Source organism: Ischnura elegans, chromosome 5, assembly GCF_921293095.1.
Source record: "Ischnura elegans chromosome 5, ioIscEleg1.1, whole genome shotgun sequence".
In the NCBI taxonomy this organism is placed as follows: domain Eukaryota; kingdom Metazoa; phylum Arthropoda; class Insecta; order Odonata; family Coenagrionidae; genus Ischnura; species Ischnura elegans.
The window spans coordinates 68,135,403-68,159,364 of record NC_060250.1 but is presented as its reverse complement, the minus strand read 5'-3'; the positions used below and the strand labels follow the sequence as shown (position 1 = coordinate 68,159,364).

General features: G+C 37.0%; 2 protein-coding genes across 2 annotated transcripts in view; one reads left to right on the top strand and one right to left on the bottom strand.

Annotated features, from left to right (window-relative positions):
- Positions 1-383: 383 nt before the first annotated feature.
- On the bottom strand, positions 384-9,347 carry LOC124159024 (U11/U12 small nuclear ribonucleoprotein 48 kDa protein-like). The gene is made up of 6 exons (XM_046534510.1): positions 9,088-9,347; positions 8,851-9,010; positions 8,626-8,691; positions 5,462-5,630; positions 5,261-5,384; positions 384-2,443 (listed from the first exon to the last, which is right to left on the bottom strand). The coding sequence occupies exons 1-6, from the start codon at positions 9,244-9,246 to the stop codon at positions 1,718-1,720; spliced, it is 1,404 nt and encodes a 467-aa protein (XP_046390466.1). The 5' UTR covers positions 9,247-9,347; the 3' UTR covers positions 384-1,717.
- Positions 9,348-10,076: 729 nt separating this feature from the next.
- Positions 10,077-23,962, top strand: part of LOC124159023 — a 138,395-nt gene continuing 124,509 nt past the window's right edge. The window contains exon 1 of the mRNA XM_046534509.1: positions 10,077-10,324. The gene's annotated coding sequence lies outside the window, so the exon portion shown is untranslated. The remainder of the gene's footprint in view (positions 10,325-23,962) is intronic.

Genomic DNA, 23,962 nt, shown 5'->3' with positions numbered 1-23,962 from the left:
TCACAAAAAACGATCAAAACCTAAACACACTTATTGCAATAAATTGAAGTACCTACAAATAAGATTCACCTGCAAATTCATATATTACTAATACGGATTTCTCATAAATTTTTATATCTTAACACTCAATGCTTGTCGTTGCTTAGAATAACTTAACAAATATAGTGCTGAGTAAATAGAGGGTTACTTTGAAATACATCTTTCTTTAGGAATGAAATTAAGTTAAATGAAGTTTGTTTCTCAAATATAATCAGAATATTTTTTCAACACACATTTACTCCATAACTTTCTATTATCTATATCTGTAAGTTGCCGGGCACTGTCGTCCTCGTCATCCGCAGGAGAATAAGGAAAGTCGTGCCGAAAAAAGGAGAAGTCACATGTCAGGGAAAATCACACTTTATTCTGCCTTCGTTTTCTCACAACCATCAACTGCCCCGCGAACTGCTGTCTCCCTCTCGTCAGCGTTTTTCAGTTGTTCTCTCAGGTGCGTAGCAGGCTCACGTTCTTAAGAAAAATCCCTTACCTTTACGTGGCCATGCGAGCGTTTCCTGTCTGCGTTGAGTGGTAGGGGAATCGTGGGAGCGAAAGGAAAGGAGTTATAGCTGAGCTGGTATGGGAAGGGAACTGAGGTAAGGAAGACGGCAGCCGCCTCTTACATATCCAACCTCAACTGGAGAAAAATATTTATCTTAGTAACACTTCCAAAGGACCACCAAATTTACCTATAATTCAAGGGAAGTTTAATGGAGTAAATGGCCAATGATATTCTTAACGAAATAAAAGTTTTGCAATATCAAGGAAAGCACCATTACTTGCGTGCAAAAGTAGATGTTTCATCCCATTATGCCTAGACAAATAATATAATAACTTGAACACAATTTATGACACCAAAATGAAGCCATATGCCTCCCTCATAGCAATCTGCACAGTTGAAGTCAGATAAATGATGGGCAAGCTTTAGAGATGACAAACCAAACTTACCTCAACAGCAGTTGCTAGAGGACTGATTTGGGCATACATTATTCCTCACAAAACCACTTCCCAACACACAGAATCCAAATCTACTTTCTTTCTTATGCGTTTCTTTTAAACTTAAGCCTTGGGCTTCAGGAGTTCGTAATTTTAGCTACCAGCCTGTATGGGCGAGAAGCAAGAAATATCTTTTCTCTTTGGCCTGGTTAAGTGTCTCGTAGAGAGTATAACATTATAATCTGGGGATTTCCTTCCTCCTGTCTTACCAAGGGATAGGTTTACACAGGAGCAATTATCATAGGCCGACTTGCCTGTGTTTTGCCCCTTTACAGGGTGCGGGTGTTTGTGAATGTCCTTTATTTTTATTTTACCTTTAGTATAATTCCCTAATGTAAAGGCCTGGTTGCAGTTACTACTAGGAGGCACCCCCTTCCATGAGGTCTGGCCCCAGAGAGTTAAGCCCCTTAGCAATCTTCATGGTGGGGAAAGTGGCCAAGTGCAAGATATCTGAGTAGCATTAAAATTCTAGGAAATGGCTGTAGAGAGTCAATCAATGGTCAAACGTTTAAAAATGTTTTTCTTGCCATCAGCAAACAAAACGTATGTATCCTTATACAGTTTTAAGGGCACCGAAACTTTTAATCAAACCATATACATAAATAGGAATGAAATATCCAAAACAAAAAGTTCATTATTCCATAGGAAATATATTACACACTTTTAAATTTAGTTCAAGGCACCACTACTCATTTCTTTTATGCACCACATCTTTCTTGTGCTTAGCTCTCCGATCACCATCTGAATCACTACTATGCCGTCGTCGTTTCTTTTTGTGGTGCCTTTTTCCTGAATCCCTCTTCTTTCCGGAGTCAGTTTTCTCTGCATACCTTTTCCTAACTTTAGTCTCCCTCTCTCCATCCTCATCACTGGAAACATCTTTCACAACATGAGCACCACCATCCCAGTACTTTTCACACTTATATTTTTTGGTCTCATGCCTGACATGGCTTTCTTTCTCATTGTAACTGTATTTCTTGTGATCATGATCTCTGTAGCCTTTCCTGTCATCTCCTCTATATGATGTACCTTCTTTTTCCCAATACTGTTTGTTTCCAGATTCTCTAGAATGATGATATTTAGATTGAGAATCTCTATTATAATGTGAATAATTTTGTCCTCTGCTATCAGAATATTCATTTTGATCTCTTCCATTATAATTTCTAAGGCTTTCCCTGGGCTCTCGGTTCCTCTCTCTTCTATCACTTTCAAATGGTTTACTATCATTGAGCATGTGAGAACTGACTAATGGATACTCCTGTTTCACATCTGATTCACTGATTTCTCCTTCAGACTGATTTTCTGACACATCTGCTTTTAGAGACTCTACATCTTCTGTTTTAAGCATATTTTGATCCTTCAACCATTCCACATAAACTTCCATCTGGTTTTCGATGACCTCTCGGATGATCTAATAAAGAAGAAAAATCCATGACAAAATTTAAAAGAAAAAATTAATTACTCTTCTCCAAACATATACAAAATTAGTACTTCATTAGAGATTAAATATGCTCCATCACTGAATAGAGCTTTTCAATTAGTAACATAAAGGAGAATTACCGTACATATTTAAATATATTTCTTTTCATTGACTCCCGGAAACATTAAGTAGGCTGAGCAAAGATCTCTGAGACAGCAGACTGTCAAGACAAAGTTCCTCAAAATTATAACCTCATCTAATTTCCTCCTGAGCAAAAATTCATGGCCAAAAAATATGTTTCTAAAAAAATTACCTTCTGTCCACATGCTTTAAGGCCTGGTTACACGGTACATTAGAATGTACAAGAAAATGTGAGAATGTCTGAATCTCAGAAAGAACGCGAAAATGCACTGTGTAACCACGCAAAATGTAAGAATGTATGAATTTCTGAACGCCTGTTCTAATTTCGTTCAGACAATCGTACAAGTTGGACTCATAACAGAGTCACCTGGTGGCAGACTATGAAAATGACACATTCAGTTCATCTGGCTTGTATTGGCGACTTCTTTGTATAGGTACGGCTCTGATAATTATTTGGATTTTGGCATCTTGCTTGACTTGGATACTTCACTGATTGGATATGGGTAGCGAAAGGATGGAACATAAGAAAAGGGGATGGGTAAAAGGAAGGATCAGATGGAAAGGCGCTGAATGTATGAACCACGAGAATTGTCCAAGATTGAGATCCAAATGATCGTTAAAAGGTTATAAAAAACCATTTGATAGGCAAAGAAATAAGTTTCAAGTACTATTTACGCTGTATTTACTCGAGTTCCTGTTTTTGAATCGAGACTGACTGCAAAACGAGTCGAAATTTTAGGTGTTGCATTGACATGCAGCGAACGTTATGGGCATCGCAGTAATAAATATTGAATTTACCTTGCCAAAAGCCTCATATTTCTCGTATATTCCTGTAGCGTGCGCCGATTCACAGGAGAAGGATGGAGAGAAATCATGACACACTCGCTTTCAAGTCTAAAATTCAACTGCCTTTATTATGTCCTGTTTATTATATCACAAGGCTTAAGGGTACGAGAAATTTTGAACATGTGCTTTTATTATGGAAAACTACTATCCAACAAAATTTGAACGATATCGGCGAAAGACACTTCGTGAATACTCCTTGCTAGGGGCTCCTTGCCACGAGAGGCCGGCCACCCATTAGATTCCTTATTTTTCCCCGTGGTTTAATCGTAATCAATATTTATTCTCGTAAACAGCCACTTTCCTTATAATTTGATCCTAAAATGGGTAGAATGATAGGTACATTTATAGAGTTGTTTACAAAGTGAAATAAGTAACTTGATAAAATCCTGCGGTAACCCTGATTTAAGAGTGTACTTACGTTGAGGATATCCCGTTGACAATATAGATTATGTATTTGACTCCATTCTATGGATCATCAACCACTTATTCCACTTATTTTTGTCCTTTCGAATACAAGCAAAAAACTTCTCCGCGAGTAAATAGAGGTACTAGACGATGAGGCACTTCATATGGTTTTATGGGATACACGATTTATATGGTTTTCACACGTTTTTCTATTGAAGGTCCATGTTGCAATACACTTACTGCATTAAGCAAATGATGTAGGTGTGTTACGTAGATCACAATCTGCAATCAACTTATTTTAATTTAATCTTTCTAAAGCTCCCCAAACAATTGCCTTTATTTATTTCAAAAATGCCTTGGCAACCCAATATATTCTCAATCCGAAGTTTGACGTTAAAACAGCAATTATATTCGCCAAATTTGCGTTTGAGTCCCTACATAGACAGTTTTTCTATCCACTTCCTCAATCTGTCATCAGTGGATACTGTGCCGTGATATAACGCACGCACGCTCCATCACGTGTTTTCAAATAGTTGATGAAGATTATTTTTAAAGACTCATATCTCAGCTATAAAACATTATTCATCCGCAAAATTTTCGGCAAGAACATTTGAGGTAAGGCTCTTATTATTCTAGTACTTCTAAAAAGGTGTGCATGTTCCCCATTGATATATATTTGAAGTTGAAATAATTTTTTGCGCATTTAAAAATGTACGAAAAAATGTACCGTGTAACCACCTATTCGTGGATCTTGTCCATGTGAATGTACAAGAATCTGTTCAGAAAAATGTTAAGAATCTTGTACATTCTAATGTACCGTGTAACCAGGCCTTAACAACACAGAGCAAATTTTATAAGTACTTTTTATTTTTTATGACCACTGCCACCAAATATATTATTTATACGTATCATAAAATTTGCCGGCCTTGGTGGCGGCGGGGTAACGTCCTCGCCTACTTAACAAGAGGTCGTGGGTTCGAGTCCCGCCTGGGTAGGTTTTCCCAGACCAGGACATGGTTGTTCGTGTACGTACATGTTACATTTTACATGTTACATTTGTTAAATACCCCGGCATAAAATGGCCAATTAGAGCTGTATCCTGTGGTTTGAGAATAAAATAAAAATAAATACAATAAAATAAAAAATAATATCTTATGTACTCAACCGGTACACATATGCTTTCATGGAACCCAAAAACATACAATTGCTATAGCGAGGGAGTATTTGGCATGAGAAAAAGAAAACCTGTTAGAAGAAATGACCACTTCAGTTGATGTGGGCATCACTTTGAAATAGATATAGATCAAGTATGTTTATAATATAATAATATGTTAGGTCCTTTATGTTTATTCCTTAGAGAGAAGTACCCCCAAGTTTTCAGGGTTCAGAATTTTACTGAAAAACTTCAATACTTACCTCAACATGACTCTTTCTGTTTATATGAACTTTTTTGCTTTCCTTTCTTCTCTTAGCATTCCTTTCCTCAATTAGCTTTTCCAAGGGTGTCTTATCTTTCTTTTCTTCTTTTTTATTCTTGAAACTATTCCACAGAGGTAAAGTATTAAATTTTAAAAAAGGACAAATATATCAATCAAATATTACCAGTGCATGACTTACTTCTTTTCTAAATCTTGCTCTAGCAAAGATATCTCTTTAGTTTCACCAGAGCTCACAGTGTTGGAAACCACATATGAATGAATAGCAGCTCTCTCGTCAGAGGTTAGTGAAGACATCAATCTATCAGACGTCATAGGCACATCTCTGTCATCCAAAGCACCAGGATATCCTGTAAATGATATTTTAAAAATAAAATGAAGTTCACAAATGGTGCATGACAGTCTAAATTCAGATAATTATGGCTAATTAATGGCAATGTGTTAAGACTTTACACCATTTTTGAGAGAACTGAGAGCCACATTTTTTTCCGATAATTTAAAATCATTCAGGCAAAAAATGCAAGTATGTATTCCTTAACGGACCTTCTCCAAATCAAAACTATAAACTCATATTGGATACAAATAACCAAGAAAAAATGCAACGTTTTGCATGGCACTATGACAACAACTATGTGATAATTTTTATTAACCTTCCAGCTAACAGCAGACAATTTCACATCATTATCACATAAAAATCATATTCAGGTATCTTACACTGATTGGGAGATCTTTCCTCCTACTTATGAAACTGTGGAGGTACTGTCTTATTGGAATTCATGAATATGCAAATAGAAATAAAAAGAAGTACATATAACACTAAAAGTAAGTAGTCAATGGAGGCTTCCACAATTAGTCATAATGTCCTGAAACCGTGGGTAAAGGGGGGATTAAAAGAGATTGCATGGTGCCACAGGGGTACCATTTGAATATAAATTTCCATCTACTGATTATTTCAACTTAATATTGGCCAATGGAAAAGCTAAAGCAGTTAGGGGCAGGTATTTTAACCTATTGGTCCTTCAATTCCTGTCCTGCCATTGTGGACTTACATGTTCAAGTTTGATAAAATTAGAAGACTAAAATTATTGCACGTACTTGATGGAGTTTATTAAAAAAATGAGAGCAAATTTCAAATTTTATTCCAATTCCTTTTTTAACATTTGAATCACAGAGATACTTTTCTCAATTTCCCTACCCAGGCTTGCCCCCGAGTCATTTGCAGAGACTAGGAAGCACGCAAGAAGTGTGTGGTACTTGTCTGAGGAAGCTCAATAATCATAATGAGTTGAATGTAAGTACATAGTGGCAGACAGGCATTTGTGCATGTACCATCATCTTGTCAGTATGTTTACAGGCAACGAGACTGCCAAACCTTGAAGGCACTTCAACAAAACAACAACTTTGGAGAAAGCTAGGCAAATTATTTTTCTTCCCAGCATCCCAGGAAACATATAAGGGATGACTAAGATTTAATACATGCTCTTTATACAGACAACGTTTTGCATATTATTGGCCTCTCTGATTATCCTTCAGCTCAACCACTGGCATTAAATAAGGCCATAAGTAATACAGTAATTTGAAAAAGGAAATGATAACAACATCATCAAGCACACATGGATTTTAAGCACAGTTGAGGACCTCAACTCCGGAAAGCTTGGGACCAAAGGGTTTCTGGATTTCTGATCTTCATGGTATATTTTGTTAATTAATTTATAAATGCGTTCAGGCTCTATTGCTCGATACTTGAGATCCCTATGTGTCCCTTCGTAGGTTTTTTAGAGTATGCTCATAGCGTGTGCTAACTTCCTACTTGTCCCAGAACAAGGCTCAGAGAGTGGTGCCACGAGGTGGCTAGTCGAAATACTACTCATCATCAGAGGAATTTTCAAATATTCCGGATTTCTGGTTTTCTGGATTCTGTATTTGAGGTCCTCAATTGTACCAAAGAAAATTCATATATCATGACCATTTCCCACTCAATCTAATTTAGGAAGAGCCAGTTTGCATCAGGCCTAAAAAATATGCCATGCCACAGAAGAGGTAGAGGGAAAGAAATCCTCATATGTCTAGGGGGGAAATGAACAATGGAGATGGCATATTATTTCTTACTCCCATTCTGCAAAGATCTGACAATCGTAGCAATGTAAATTCCTACTTTAGTATAATTCACTGAATTCCACATTCATGAAGCATCACCTTAGTGTACAAAAAATTCAATTGATTAGCTTAGAGAACTTGTGGATATTATACAACTTTGTACTCTTTTAATGCTGAATAGTATCAACTTACTTATACGTGAGAACGAAATGCAACAGACAGAAAGATTGATGATAAGTAATCCTATATTATTCAGCACATCATAGCAATTACAGACAATACATATAAAGAATTTGGCCTGTCAAAGAATCATATAACCACAACATTTAAATATTTCAGTTAAAATCATTGAGAGTGTTAGTTATAACTACTGTTACTCTCCAAGTAATGACCGACTAAAATTAAGTTATTCATCCTGGAAAGGAGAAAGTAATAGACGAAGTTACCAACATGGCAGTTTCTTATATGTTGCCAATTTCACACGCCCTCGGCCAGCATGAAGTTAGGAGAGGTGACCCTCCCAACTAACTACTGTTGGCTTGGATCTGGCAAATATAGTTTGTGCAAGTGTAGTTATGAGAGGGACTAATTAATGATACGCTATAGTTTTTCCGTTGAATCAATAGAATTTATAAGTTAAAACATAAGGAGACAGGAGTTCATTTCACACTTGATAACCGTAAATAACTCAAAGCCTCAAAAGAAAATATGAATTATCCATAAATCATCCAGAAATATTCAATATCCATAAATGCTGGCTTTCCCTAAAGCTAAAATTTTTTAAATAATCGTCTTTCCTACAATTTACCAGTACTGACACCATCAAAAATATTCGCAAAGGATACAGGCAAGATGTGTGTTAGCTCCATACATCAGGAACACCTTTCCATGACCATTCTTCCCCTTATAAATTTGTACTATTTATAGTACAATCGACATAGCAAATACCAATCCTAGCATTCGTTGATGACTTTAATGCACAAATAACAATTTTATTCTAGTATTCTAATAAAATTGTCCAAATTAATCAGAATTACTCAAAGAATAGTGCACACCAAAGGTAAATTTTCAAAGGATATAACGAGCAAACTCCAGAAATATCGTGCTATGGCCAAATGATATACTCACAGGAAGAATGCTGAAAATTAAAAGAATCATAGAGCTTGATGACTTTCGGATTTATTCAATTAAAACAATATATTTTCATGAGCCCATTTGAACATTTGAAACTAACTTCAATCAACATACCTGTCATCATGGCTGGATTTTTTGCCTTTGCTTGCCTCAAGATCGATGCCTGAAGCGCCTTGTCCACTGCAAGAAACAAATGGTGAGACAGAGAAACTTCAGAAAATTAAATGAAAAATTATCATAATGGGCCGATGAAAAGTAATGAAAAATTTGGTACATCCTTTAAAGGTCCTCATTCGGGGAAATAAATTGGCATATGTACAATTGGGAGAGAACCATTACCTCTTAAAATACTAGAACAATTGGGATCGACTGAAGGGGGTGGAAAAGGTTTATCCTCCGGATGGTAACATTGATTTTTGAATTTACAACTCTCGACATGGCTTGGAAGACTCGATTTTGGCATTACGTGACCGCCATCGTAAGGGCATTTAACCATTTCCTGAAATAAATGAAATCAAAATTAGTCGATGTATAAAAATTGCATTCAATGGTAAGATAAAAATAAGCCATTCTGACCTCTTTCTGATCCAATGATTTGATATCCCATTGTAAATCTTTAACAAGGCCGAAAATCTTCTCCCGAGCACTAGCAACGAAATCACCCAACATTTTCAAGCGCTTTCTCCTGGATTCTACGTCGATATCCATTCTCTTGTCCCAATGGTAAGTATTCATCTAACCCTTCAAACAGATCACTAAAATTACCAATTTACTCGGATAACTAGTCGCCCCCAAAGCCCTAAGGCTTGTTTTGAAAATTTTTGACTAAGGGGACATCGGGGACATCTACAGCTAGAATGAAGAACGCGGTCCACGCCACTCTCTCAGACAATGCTACCATCTATAAAAATTACATTGAACTACCACAACTTTAAACCCGCCAAAATGAAACCAAAGAATACTTTATTTCACAAAAAGCTTTCCAGAGCCAAAATATTCATTATAATGTTTAGTGCGTTCAACTCCACGAGGATAAGGCATAACATAAATAACAATTCCGATACTCATCTAAAGCGCCCAGAGAATGAAAAACTAGTATTGGAGCGAGCGAAGCAAATGGTTCGGTGCTATTGTAAAACCGACAAAACTGCGTCTAGAGATGCACGGCCTTTCCAGAACGATATTTATGATTAATTAGCAAAGCATTTTAATGAAACCCAGAAATATTTTTTTAGGAAAAGAATAATAAATATATATGGAATATAAAAATAATAAATACGGACAATACAACAAGGACTATAATAATGACAAATATGAGGTAAGTAAAATAACCACAACAACTTCACCATAAAATCAAGGACGGTAAGACGGTTCATAAAATAATACGATGGTTCCGTACCGATTGATTTTGAAAACAAGTGCAAAGGTACGCCCAAATACTCCTCGAAACAGGTTCGCTAACTTTCGGAACCGGCGACGGGTGAGGGCTGGTTGGCCCAAGAGAAGTGCGACTCGGAGGGACTGCGAGGAGCACGGACGCTTACCTCGCCAGTGTGCGTCGATCCGTCGCTCTTGACAGACGTGGAGGCCGGCAGCGGAGTGGAATAGCTTTGGCGACCGCATTTTCGTGTTATCAACGTTTTTGCTTCAGATACGCAACTTTGGAAAGTGGAAAAATACTATTTTCATAGTGCTGAAATGTCAGTGTTCTTCAGTAATCATTTACAGAGGAAGACCTTTTGAAGCAGCTACTTTGGATACCATAAATCCTTGGCATTGAGGAGATACTCTGACCATCAAATCCAGTCTTTCGGTGAGTTTTTAGTGGGCAGTGTCCGTGAATATTATTTTTTTTAATCCCAAGCACGAGGAGGATAATTTGAACAAAATTTTGACGGAAAAGACATCATTTCACCATAATGCGCCGATTACCTTAAGAAAATCCAATGTTATGGAAGAAGCCCTAAAATGCGCAGGTTGATTTTATTCACAGCGAGAGTACATGAGATTACTTAGAAAAAGGATTCTCACCCAATTTAATTCCGTAAAATTTATTTGAATAAAATTAATAGATTTCAAGATTATTTTAAGTCATTTACAAAGCGGCCTACAGAAGAAATACAATCTTCAACTTATTCTGCATGCAACCTGGTCAAATTACATTTAAAATTGTTTTTTTGGGCTCCGACACACTTCTCCGGCATCAAAACACTGAGAGAACAGATTAGTCTCCACTTTTGCAATAATAAAAACTTTATTGTTCACTCAGTGTCCAATACAGCTCTTATAAATATCATCTAAAAAAAGTCGGCACGAAATGTTTTTATACCCAATTTCATTGTGCAAAAATTGGAAATTGGTGGACATAATAGTTAATAGAGCAGAGTAAAATAACAAATTTAGGAATATTTGACCTGAGACTGAATGAAACTTCACTTTCGTTTAGATGTCAGAATTTCTTCCTGCATTTGTGAGCGTATTCCTGTGTTTTATTTGCACGTACTTCCAGAAGTGAATAGCCCACTTCTTCAAAATATTTCGACGAATATTCTACATAATATTTGCGTAATGAAAGAGCCAATTCAATTAAAGCGCATAAAATTAAGGGTATCATAACGATGAATATCATAGTGTTTTATCAGGGTTGAAAAAAAGAAATATATATGCGCTTCCCAGTGGCCAAGTATTTCAGAGTAATGGATTTAAGAACTTCAGCCCTTTTCTATATATTTCATTAGCGTAATACATTGCATAACTAAATTTCTCTATAGTGACTATCGACCCCTAACGTCGCATAGCAAATGAGGATGTATATTTTTGTTTGGACTAGAAAGGGAGAGAAACCTTGTTAATTGAATAACTCTAATTCCACCGTGCAACATCATAATTACTCACCTAATTAATGTATGCTATTTTCACGCTACTTAATGAGCAGGAAGAGACGATAGATCATAGCTAGGTAGATGGATTAAAGGACATTTTACTTTTTAATTTTAATTTATGTACACATTAGCGAGAGATATGGAAACCAGGGAAATTGGAAATGGAGTTCAAAAATTTGAAGTTGGGGACTCAGTGCTACCAATTAAGAGAAGAATTTCAGACAAACAGGCAGATAAAAGTAAAGAGACCAGAGGGGAAAAATATGTGCAGGCGTCATTATATTTAAGAAATTATCCCAGTAGAAGATATTTATAACATTCACCTTGCTATGCCAGAGAGTACATCACAATTTTGAGTGAGATATGATAGCAAGAGACCGGACCAAATTATGCCGAAGGGAAATCGGCAAGGTATTTTTCAAGTAAAAGCTCAAATATTGTCACTTTACGATATAATAACTACGGAGAGTAGGGAGGAATTTTTAAGAATGACAGATTTTCCATAGAATCAATGGATTCCGTCAATCAATTTCCAATTTATACCTTAAACGAAACGTAAAAATTTTATTTTAAACCTTAGTTTGAATAATTTTAGAGGAAATATGAGATACGGAATATTCACATCCAAAATATATTTGAGAAATTATTGATGATTATACCACTAAAGATATTTTTTTAATCGTGTGAATTCGAAGAAAAATGATTGAGATTTCAGAATAATGCGTTTACTTAATTTCTTTCTGAAATTTTTATCCCGCGATCCCCCTCTTCGGATAATCTCGGCAGTTCCTCGGGGGTGACAAGCGTAAGAGACGGATTAGAGAGTTTAAAAACTCCCTTCACGCGGAAAGCATTCAATCTTTATCAAAACAGAGCGTGGGTAAGCTCCTTCAGCTGAGGGATCTGATAAAGAGAACGCAAAACAAAGTTATTAATAATCTAGAACCTATAAAATTTCCTTCGGCAGAAGAAACGTTATTGTGAAAAACTGAAGACATTTATATAAAAATAACGAATGACTCCCAAGAAATCTCCTCGGGTACTCGAATTCTTTACAGATTTCGACTTTTTTCGTAAACGGAAATTTAGCATTAGCTTGGGCATTAAGGCCGACCGTAGCGGTATTGGATTCTTTTTAATTTGCGAAACTCTCACCCCACCCGTTCATTTTTTCCATCCAGTTACAGATGGCAATTCCAATTATTATCCCTAGCTTTTTTTCAAGTCCGAAACTGCCACAAAATTAATTAAAATTGATTCAAGCAAAGCGAAATAAGCTACATCTTAATTCGGTGAGGTAAACGCTCCCTCTATGAATCGCTGGTTCATTTGAAAGGAGATAAACTCCACTGCTAATGACTTACGAGTGGAATGGAAGAGAAAATACTCGTGGGTTCGAAATGGTGGGGTATTTGAACGAATCGCAATTCGCGAACGAATCCTACTAGCTAACAAAATAAACATCTAGATTTATGTCAACACCAGTACCAATGTGTCTCAAATACAGCTTGAATTTTATTGTATGATCCTTCAGTCGAGTAGAATAGGCCTTCAATGCTCAAGGGAAAAAGGAATTCCTTTTTACATTGGATATACATTGGATCAGCAATTTGCCTTAATTTATCGTTTTTTCCCGGGCGTAAAAATATCGCACTGTTCCAAAATGATGTTCTTTGCGTCAATCTGAAAGAAATCTATACCAAACTGTTTGAACACTCTAGAATGGCGAGTTGACTTTAGAGTCCAGCTTTGGGAGGAGCCACCGTCTTGCACCAAAGGCATTGTCGTTGGTATCGAATGAAGCTATAAGCGGCAATGACCCCTTTCCCTCGCTGGGAATTCCGAAAGGAAAAAGCCAACCTTCAGATAGCACTCCCTCTAGGAGGACCTCTTAGAGGGGCTCGCTCGGCGGCTCTTGGACGTGTGAAAAAATGCACCTTCCCCCCCGCTTCTTCGGCCTTACATCGGCCACTGATAAGGGGCGTCTCCCGCCGCCACCCGTCGCTTCCTATCGGTCGCGCTCCGCTGCACCAACGCTCTCAACAGCTCCCCATAACAATAGCGACCCTCTCGCTCGCTTATAACTTACGTTAAAACGGCAGGCAAAAAGAGAAGGCTCATATATACGTTCGAGAGAAAAACTTACGAAGAATCAATAATAAAAGCGCGCTCTGCAGCCTTACCCACCTTTATGAATGTTCCGTAGTGAAAGGCAATGAAGGGAGGAGCTGACAGATTTATGATGAAGCAAACTGTTCATTTTCAGCCTGAATGTGGTCAAAGTGACGTTGGATGCACGGAATTCTACGGGCGTGAGCACTGTCCGACTTAAAAACGATAAAATAATTCTTAAAAATAATTGTTTCGTTTATTCCCCGGTGAATTATGTCTCATTGAAGGTTATAATTTTTTGAAACGCTGGAAAGAAAAGGGACACTTCTTTGTGACTAGTCTCCTTTTTTGCTCAGCAGCAGAATTATTTTTTCGGCATGCTGGGAAAAATGAAGCAGACTGCATGATGTGATTTAGGTCCATTAGTATGGTTCAAATGATATTTTAATTTCATACCAAAATTTAAAGACTTTTTTCTGTTTGGCCACAATTAATATGAAATAATAGGATTGATTTTTGGCACGATATGGGAGACTGTTTGGCTTTCATTCCTTCAAATTTATCTTTACAAATTTAATGGTGGGACCTGTAATTTTGCAAATATTTGGCTTTAAACTTTTGAAATCGAGAAAATACCTATTTTTATACAAATTGGGGACTAGATTATGCTGAGTATATTTTGGTTTCGAATTGTATCAAAATTAACGTTTTGACATTTTTCTGCACAGATATATATCGGATATAACGCATCATTTGGACGGTATACGAAAGCAACTTTTAAAAAAGGCGAACATTTTGGAATATTTTACCCTCTTGGGAGACACCTCGGAGTTCAAAATCTCAAATTTTACGACTAATATTTGTTTTTACATCATAACGAAAATAAGGACCATATGAAAAGGGAATTTTTAGGGCAACATGGTGTTCTCCATTTTTATGCTGCGACTGGGCTTAATGGTTGGCCAACTGAGACAATTTCATTTGTCGTTCCAAGAAATCTTTACTTCAAGGCAGTGGGGAAACTTTACGGGTAAATTATCGTCTTCGTCATTATACAATAAAACCCACTTCGACCACTCGCTCAAGCAAATCTTTGGGGTGAAAGAGACGAGATACGACAAATAGTAATAGAGTCGACCCCCTCTAAAATCGTCTGAAGCCTTAGAAAAAATTTCGAAACACTAAATTTTCTATTTTTTTCTCACTAATCGTTTAGAATTAGATATGGAGGTTAGTTCAAAAAATGGAAACCTGTATCCGCTGGCAGCAATGCGATTAATTAAAAGAAGGAGAATGAAAGAGAATAATAACAACGCTTTATTTAGGCAAACAAAAGAAGCACAAGTGAAATAGGAAAAGCGGAAAAAATGAAAAAGAAGGAGCTGAAACGAAAAGATGAGAAAGATAAGGAAAAAATCATGTACGGCGAATGTAGAAAATAGCGGGCGAAAGCGAGTAGTATTATATAAACTTCTCAAACACAGCCTTCATTGAACGAAGGCCAAATTTGAGGTTCTTCATCCAATGTTAGCGTTATCCGGTCTAATATTCCAGTTTTAACTTTTCCTGAGAAACTGGCTCGGCATGTCATTCAAGAGCTTAAAGCACATTCCCTTAATTAATTGATTGTGAGCAAGTGAAATATATCTTATTCATTATTAGGACACTGATAAGTTAAAGAGCATGCCCTTTGACTCTTGACATATGGTCTCTAGTTATCTGCTTGTACTTTATACGATATCAATGACTGCGAGTAGACGCACTAATTTCTGTGAATCCATTCAGTAATTATTTGAAGAAAAATTCGCGCATAAATTCACAAAGTTAAGACAGTGAAAAAATTATAATAATAACAATATATTTATTGCTTCTTAAACAATTTAAATATTTAAATATGATCGGTACAAAACCAATTTTGGAGTTTTATGTGACCTCAGAGACTGCCTGTTGGAGGGATCACCTTCAGAATTACAATCGTATAATATTGTACCTATTGTTGAATGAAAAAAATTTCTTCCAGATGAACTTTTGATACGTAATTAATATAAAATAGTGGTACACTTAAGAAAATATGATGGAATTGAAATAAAATTCACGAAATTAAAAAAGAAATATCGTTTGAGAATACTTCTACAAAATCTCCCCTATCATATTATTGCTGCAAAATAGCCAGAGTTTCACATACTTCAGGAAGGCATATATGATGATAGTCTCTTTGATTGTTTCCGACGAACTGCAGTATTTTTCGGTCCTAAGAAAAGAAAGCTTCCTATAAACAAATTAGCATTTGGTTTGAGTAACACGGGTAATACATATGAAGTATTCGTCCGTAGATAGAATAAATGGGGATTATCCAAAACTTTTGTGCTACTACCACTTATCACCGTGTAGATGTACTATAAGTGTCTTAAGGCAGTGGCGCAACGAGGGAAAGTTTTCGGGGTTAAACCCCCCCAGAGCTCAGAGAAATTTTCAAGTTTAATCCATTTTACTTAATTGGATTGATATTACTAATAGAATAGAGTAAAGATTAATAAAATATCCCTCAGAAAGCCGTAAAACTCACCATTTTGAACCGTTTACCTTAAAATTCCGCAATTTGTTAATCTCGCACCTACCGCTTATCCTAGTGGGTATTCCGTACCCCCATACACCCCGTTATTAGTTACACCTAAACCCCCCCCCCCCCCGCCTTATTTCCTAGCTGCGCCCCTGCCTTAAGGATAGTATCTGCAGTTTTGCAAATATAGGAAAATGTATCCGTGTGCTGTAACATGTCTGAGTGACTATGCATGTTCGCATTTTAGAGGGATATTTTAAAATTAAGATGTAAATACTAAGAATATTCAGAAATAAATGTAGTATTACCTTTAAACAAGTCAATAAATAAGAATTGTATAATATAGAAACGTATAAAAAGTATATACGGTGTCTTCGGGTTGGTGTGGTGGCTGGAGAGTTGGCCTTCCACCCAACTTAATGAACTTTTGAGGGGGCCCTATCCATTATGGAGCAAGCATCAATTTATTATATTGTCGTGCAACTTGTACAGAAAGTTGTTCTCGATCTTTGGGACAATTAAACTGAATGATTCCTCTCCGTCATATATTTTTCTGATCTCAATATTGTCAAAATGATGAGGCTGAGAGAGGTGAAACTTATGACAATTTATTTGAGATTACTCATGTCATTTCTTGGAAACTTGTTATCTTTCGGAAAATTATAAACACTAACAAGTAAAAAATACAATATCTGAATAATTTTCAAAGTAATGGAAAATGTTCGCGAGAAATGCAACAAAAATGATGATGTTGCTGCGTTCTGTTTCTCTGTGTTGTACGATCCTGGTCACTGCATATCTCTTTTACTCAATGGAATTTTTTTTACTGGCAGGCGACTCCATAAATGCACGCCGCGGCCATTTCACGCGGTTATTATTGATTTTAATTTACTCATCACACACCCATACTGGTGAATGGTGGGCCTTGTGCATTTTTTGCATCAGTGTTCAGGAGCGCGCTCTCATTTACCCAGCACTAGCAAGTGGCACGACGAATTCCCTTATCACGTCTCGGCCTATCATCGGGCATGACTCATGAGCCGTAAAAATTGATAAATAGTTTCTAACTTCCTGTCTTCATTGGGATGCAACGCATTTCATTCAATAAGTAAGATATATCTATTTATAATCTCAAACGAATGTTTAGCAAACCTATTTGATTGTATCAGCTTGTTTATGTCGTCGTTGACGATATTTTTTCCTAAAAAAGTGACTACAAATATTTAGCGTTATTGAATCTATTAAATATTTTCTCCCGGTCACACTTCTAGTGCTCATGCTATGATATATGCTTGTTAACCTCATCACCTTAGCTTTCGTAAATACCCAATCATTATCTGGTCGAAGCTCGTAAGTAACCTAACCCTTTATCATAAATACTAGAAGTTGGCCAACATGAAATGATGTATGGCTTACGACGCACCTGAAATTTACGAGTAGGTTGCTCGCTACCACGAGATACGACTTCATGTCCACGATATAACGCAAGAGACTGGGCTTGAATGCTTTTTCTCGGTGAATGCCCGGGTCGGGTATCGCTGTTCCCTTTTTGCGACATCCTAAATCTTTGGGTGTGGGTCCTGCCTCACGCTCCCCTCAAACCGAGGCGATTGATCTTCGCAGCCATTCCTCCCGGCAGAAAACGTGACCACCAGCGTTGCAGCCACAGGTTGAGGTAACCGAGCGTGAGTGCGCTGAGGAACCCGTTTCGACCCTTGGGACACCCTTATTTCTTTGTATTCGAAATGCAATCGCACAGCCGTCACAATAGGGTAGTTTTCTTCATCAAAGAAAACGAAAGGCATTGATTGCGATTCGTTACCCACCAATAGTGTATTCATAATATACAAATTATTTGGTTTTAGAAATACGGTTTAGGCGAATGGCAAGGGTCAATTTTAACCTCATTTGAAAAAGGCCAGATTGGCGCCAATGCGATTCCACTCCACGTGACGTCACAGGGACCTGGTTTCTATACGAGTAGATAGGAGTTTTACATCGTCTGAGGTTGCCAATGCATGCATGAGGCACAAAGCTCAGGGAAACATGTTTTAATAATCACCTATTAAAACTGGCTAAGGTCGGAAAGGTTTCCTCGTTTGATAAGGTATTAATAATCCTTATTTAAGCCAAGCGCTACCAGCTAGCATGGTACTCTGCTACCTGCTAGCATCCTGCGTCGTATCAGCGCTCAGAGCCTCGCCCCAAGGTCACCTCACTTGCGGCAGCGGGAGCCAGAACGACGTCACACGGGAGTTTTCCCGGCATTCATACTTACCCGTCGCGTATTCGCGCGCTTGAAAATTTTCACTTTTCATTTAATTGCGAAAAATAGATATCGTCATTTAAAATCTAAAAGCGTGAAATACGTACTCCAGGAGTAATAATCTTTCGATTTAGGCAATAAAAAAATAATAGGAAACCACCCTATAGCCAGGCTAGCAGAAAAGCTAGTCACTAAGAAAAATGATGTCTTATATGGGTAATATTTTTATTTTTTGCATGTCGCATGTGATTTTTCTTTGCCTAATGCATGGGTCTCCAAACTTTTCAATGCAAGGGCCACATTATACATTTCCCACATTTCTGCGGGCCGAAGAAATAAAAAAATCGGTGCCAGTAATTTCATTACATCAAAAATTAGAGTAGGTATAAGCATGGAAAAAATTAAAAAGGACCTTGTTTGAAAAATTAGGGTAACTTAAATAGATACCTGCCTTTATTTTTTAGCAACCAAATTAGTGTGACGAATGATACCGTCGTTTGGACTTCCAAATTTCAATAAAACCAGGTTCCAGATTAGATGAGCCAATTCTGAGTAAACACGCAGGGTTTTGTTCGGTGGGCCTGAAGAAATTACGTGTCGGGTCTGATGTGTCCCGCGGGCCATAGTTTGGAGACCACTGGCCTATTGCATGCCATTTCTCCATAGTATTATAAACCGTGAACAAGTTATCTATCGGTTCACGAAATGTTAGACTTTAGAAGATTACACGCTGTGCATATCTATCAGCGAGACCTGGTATGCATGGGTAATTCTATCACTGGGCATTAATCCTTAAAGCCTTTATCAAAATACATTATATTTAAACTCTTTTTAGCTACCAAGTTACCAATCTGGACGATTCAATCTGCTGTATGTCATCGAGAATCTAGCTTGGCAGAGGGGTAGAACGTCTACTACTACTGATATGCAAGTCCTTTAAAAAATCGCTACCAAACCATCTTTTGACTAATTTTATGCCTTATATAATTCCGAGAAATTGCAACACCAACCACTCCATTACTGCATTTTCACATGTTCTCAATATCCCCGTCTGTCACGCGGGAGACCGGGGTTCGATTCACGCCGGGAAACATTTTCTGCTTAAAATATTCATTATTAAGACAAAAGAGGCTGTTTTATGAAATTAAATTCATAAAATCAAAATTGACTGTGTGGAAGATCACGGAAATACTTTTTTGGGTGGTAAGTACCTACCTACCACGGAGGGATAAAGCCCTCGGTCTTCTTTGTTAGCAAGGGAGAATTGGACAGGATCAAATTATGGAGACATTAATTTTAATATCAGTTACGGAGACTCATTTTTCAGAGATTTATCCCTTCTGCCTCCCCCTTCTCTCGGTAGGATTATGCAGATACACGTTAGAAGTCAGTTCTACGCAGCGAAAAGGAATCCTAGTCTCTTTCTTCAATACACAATAAAAATTTATGGTACTTTTTTGCACAATTTATCAAGACGACCGGTTTCGTCGCAGAGGCGACATAATCAGGTACATAAATCGTTATTTTGTTGTTAATTCGTTGCAATTACTTAAAAAATAAATAACTAACACGGTCGTCTTAATAAATTGTGTGAAAAAGTACCATAACTTTTTATTGTGTACAATGGATTTTCACAAAGTAAAGCCTGAAACAATCGAGTTCATCTTTATTTAACGTTTAAACGTTTCTTTAAATTACTTGTGAGACCGGGTGAGTAGGTTTTTATTCCCAATGAATAGTCAAACAAATATTAAATTCATATCCCATATTATTAACTCCTCAGAACAGTAGTGAAGCGGCCGTCCCTTCGCGCAGAAGGTATTTTCGTTTCGAAAGTTGTTACATGTCGGATAAGTGAATTTCTCCAATTTCTGATTGTTCAAGAGAGAGAGCCATCTTGATGGACAATATCAAGAGTGAAGAACTTTTAAATTTAGAGGTGAGTAGGTACGATTTATACCATACGTATACGCACTGCACTACGCTTTGTTTTGTATTATGTTTTGTTTTTCGAACAACGAAAAGTGTTCCATTTAAGTTCCACTAAACTTCGATACAAATTTTGGATCTTTCGGATCGGACCTACCACCTATTAGCGGGATTCCAAGGGGTGATATGAACTTTACCTTCTTAGTGACTGTTACCCTCACTTTCTGTACTCCTTTGTGTTGTCGTTATATTACATAATAATCTTTGGAGAGGGCGACCGATAACTAAGGTCATTTACGCCATAAGGGTGAGGAAGAGAGGGAAGGGTGGAGATAAACTAGGGTCTTTGAGAGTGTTTCGGTGGTCAAGAATCTATCTCTCTCCTTTATTATTCGCGCTCCCCTTGCAAGGTTTCTTCATCGAGTACTTACTTCGATGAGGTGACACCAGAAAGCCAAGAGAGAGGCCCTAGATAGGTCATACTAAATAAAGCTTTGGTGATTGAAACCTTTCAATTAGGGGTGTCCATTGGTCCTCAATGCTGATAGCACACTCTTCAGCAAAAGGAAAAATCTTCCTTAAATGTTTATTACCTCCCAATTTTTTTCTCTTGAGCAACTTTGAATGTAAATCCCCACTGTGGGCAGTGCTGCAGGCAACAGGTAGAATATAAAATAATCTTAATATTCGTAACTAGCCCGTAGATATTTCGAAATGACAATTCAATCCTATCAAATGCCTTATTCCAAGTCAAACTCCGATGATTTTTCATCTGCTGTCAGGCCTTTGGAACATAGCCACACTAATGCGACAACAGCATTTTTTATATTGTGAGGGGCCGACTAAAAGTTGGGAGGAGCGATTTTAAGTCGCACTTAGCCTATGTAGCCTACCTTAAAAAACACCGTCAAAATCATGCACTAGAAAATGCCATAATTGCACAAAATGACAGGCATAACAATATCTGTGACTTTTGTGCTTGCTTGAAAGGTAACTTGGCTTGAAAATATGCTCTAAATATTGTATTATTGAATTACTCCAACGCTGACAGGCAGTGAGAATTCACATCATTACTGGTAGTCACAAAACTGTTTTACTTACTATAAAGGAGTAAATAAAACACGATAATTTACCCCTTAAATTTGTAAAAAAAATATTTTTCTCTCAAGAAGTAGGACATTACCTTGCTATAAACCCAATCTATATTTATCGAGCTCTTAGTTATTTCTCGTCCAAACTCCCAAGCAGGAATTTAAAGTTACTTCTACAAAGTCATTATTACTCCACATGTTTTGAAAAACATCCACCTCTTAAAATGAGAGTGGATTTAGATATCAATCGCAAAAATCATTATTCTTATTGTTCCACGAATTGAGATTTTAATCAGAGTAGGGAAACATCTCTCTCCTCTCCTTCCTGTCGGTGGTCGGCCGCGGTGAGATTTTTATCTGGGCGCTGCGAAGATATTTACCGAAAACAGAATGAACGAAACTCAACTGCAGCAACTCAAGAGAAACTTTTCAAACTGGTCAAATGTTTCCATTAAAGCCTACATTGACGAACAGACTTTAAAATTCATCATACCGAAATCATGATACGGAAAGAACATATTTTCAAGTACAAAAAGGAGACCACATCCTAAAAATTCCAATAAATTGGTATTTACATCGCTTTTAGTTGCCACATCATTAGCTTACTCTAGGCTCTGCGCGTACCAACAAACTTAAAAACAGTTTCCACGGTATCAGCCATCATATCGATAAAAAAGAAAGGAAAATAATAAAAATAAATAAATTAACGTATAATAATAGAAAAGATGATTGAAAGCCATAACAATTTGTAAGGTAGAGAACAAGCAAAAGGAGCGGCCATCGAGAGGGTAAGAATACCTGCAAAAACCTATTACTTCTTAGTCAACATATCCGAGAAGCTTTCCTTTCTTTTTCTGACACTGGTCGGGAAGATGAAAAAAACGCTCTTCCGTTTCCTATATAAAAAAATATGGAAAAATAAGAGACTAAGGCTCGCTGAAAGCACCAGCACGTATTCCCACGGATGTATAGTAATCACCGTTTGCTTAAATCTAAGGAACAAGCATTCAACTGCTCGGATGGAAAAAAACAGCGCCGGCTTTTCCGGCATGCAAGTTCATCTTTTCATAAAGCATCTTTGCTTCCAATATGGCTCTATTGGAAAGCGATGTGTTTCACTCCAAGCACTTCAAATTTTTTTATGATAACCCTACTTTTTACCACAGTCTTCCAAGCAAAAAATTCAAGCATGGCCTTATAATAAAAAAAATTAATTTCAATGTGATATTGATTCTTGATTATAACGTAAACAGAAAAATGAAAAAAAATATTGATTGTTATCATCAATGTATAGGGAAAGAAACAGCTTTATAGGGAAAAAAATATTGGTAAGAGTGAAAGGAGATGGCGAAAAAAGAGGTTTCTAATCTAAAAAGAATAGTAAAATACCTAAACGAATTATACATGAATATCTATTTAATAATAAATGAATAAAGTAAGCAGTTGTAAGGCAAAGACTAAATCAAGTCCGCACATTGAAATCCTAGCTCTACCAGGCCACCCAGAACCTACAGTAAAATTGTGAAATCCACACGTCTGTGGCTCAAAACGTTGTGAGCTCTATTCTCACCGATACAATCCAATGTTGAAGCTCTAAAGCTTGTAAGATAGCATAATGCAAATCTATCACCATTTATTTTAAGAGAGCTAGATCGAGAATCACTTATTTCATAACTTTAATTAATGAATATTTTAAAATTCAGCTAATAATGACGGCATTTTACTGTAATTATATCGCTTTCTCTCACAAACATATAATGGATACGACTCATTCTTTACCGATTGATATGCCTGCTACTTGTTTAGTTTTCTCCTATTGTTAAATACATTTCCAAATTTACCTGGAAATTGATTGAAGCTCTATATCACTGATAAACATTTGAAATTATTGCATCAATGACATTTTACAAATAAAACTGCATGGAATTCATCGATCATACTACAATTTTCTTAATTGCCCTCTTTGGTCTAATTCTGCTATTAAAAAAAACCTTTAACTATTTGAAATACACATGGAAATGTGTCCTTCCACGTTCAAATATCTAGAATTATCATTTTTCTCGTTGATCAAACAGTTCGGAGAGAAGTTTCTCACATGAAACTATCCAGGCGATTAGTTCGAAAGTCTCGGGGGAAAAAGCATCACCCACAAGATAAATAACTCAATTCGTTGCGTAGGCAAAGATTTCTTGGCTGTGAGAACAAAACATAAGGTTTATTCACGTCGCAAGCAATAAGCAAGGGGGTCCTGTTTCTCATCAAATGACCCAAAAAATATATTTTCTTCAAATTGGAAAGTTTTTTTCCCGATCGAGGAGAGAGAATAATCACGCGGGAACACTTTACGCACGAGCTTCGAATCCTCCACAACATTTCCAGGCTACGAAAACACCAGCTCATCCTATTTTCTCACTTTTCTGTCTTTGTTTAGAGCTTCCAAAACAATGAGCTCACCCAACAAAGGATCTATTATTCTTTTTCCACTTTGCACGTACTTTTTATCTCACCTTCCCCTCTCCTCAGTGAGAAATTCATAAAAAGCTTCGAGGGTGGGGGTGGGTAGGAAAAAGAGAGACACTAATCTCCGCTTTCCTGAACGTCCTCATTCCCA

What these genes read in the sequence shown, in the direction of transcription:
- LOC124159024 (XM_046534510.1), bottom strand. Translation starts at nt 9,246, where the DNA reads ATGAATACTTACCATTGGGACAAGAGAATGGATATCGACGTAGAATCC. An exon ending in AAATCCAGCCATGATGACAG is followed by an intron (nt 5,631 to 8,625) that starts GTATGTTGATTG and finishes TATCATTTACAG; the next exon opens with GATATCCTGGTGCTTTGGAT. An exon ending in GAGCAAGATTTAGAAAAGAA is followed by an intron (nt 5,385 to 5,461) that starts GTAAGTCATGCA and finishes TCTGTGGAATAG; the next exon opens with TTTCAAGAATAAAAAAGAAG.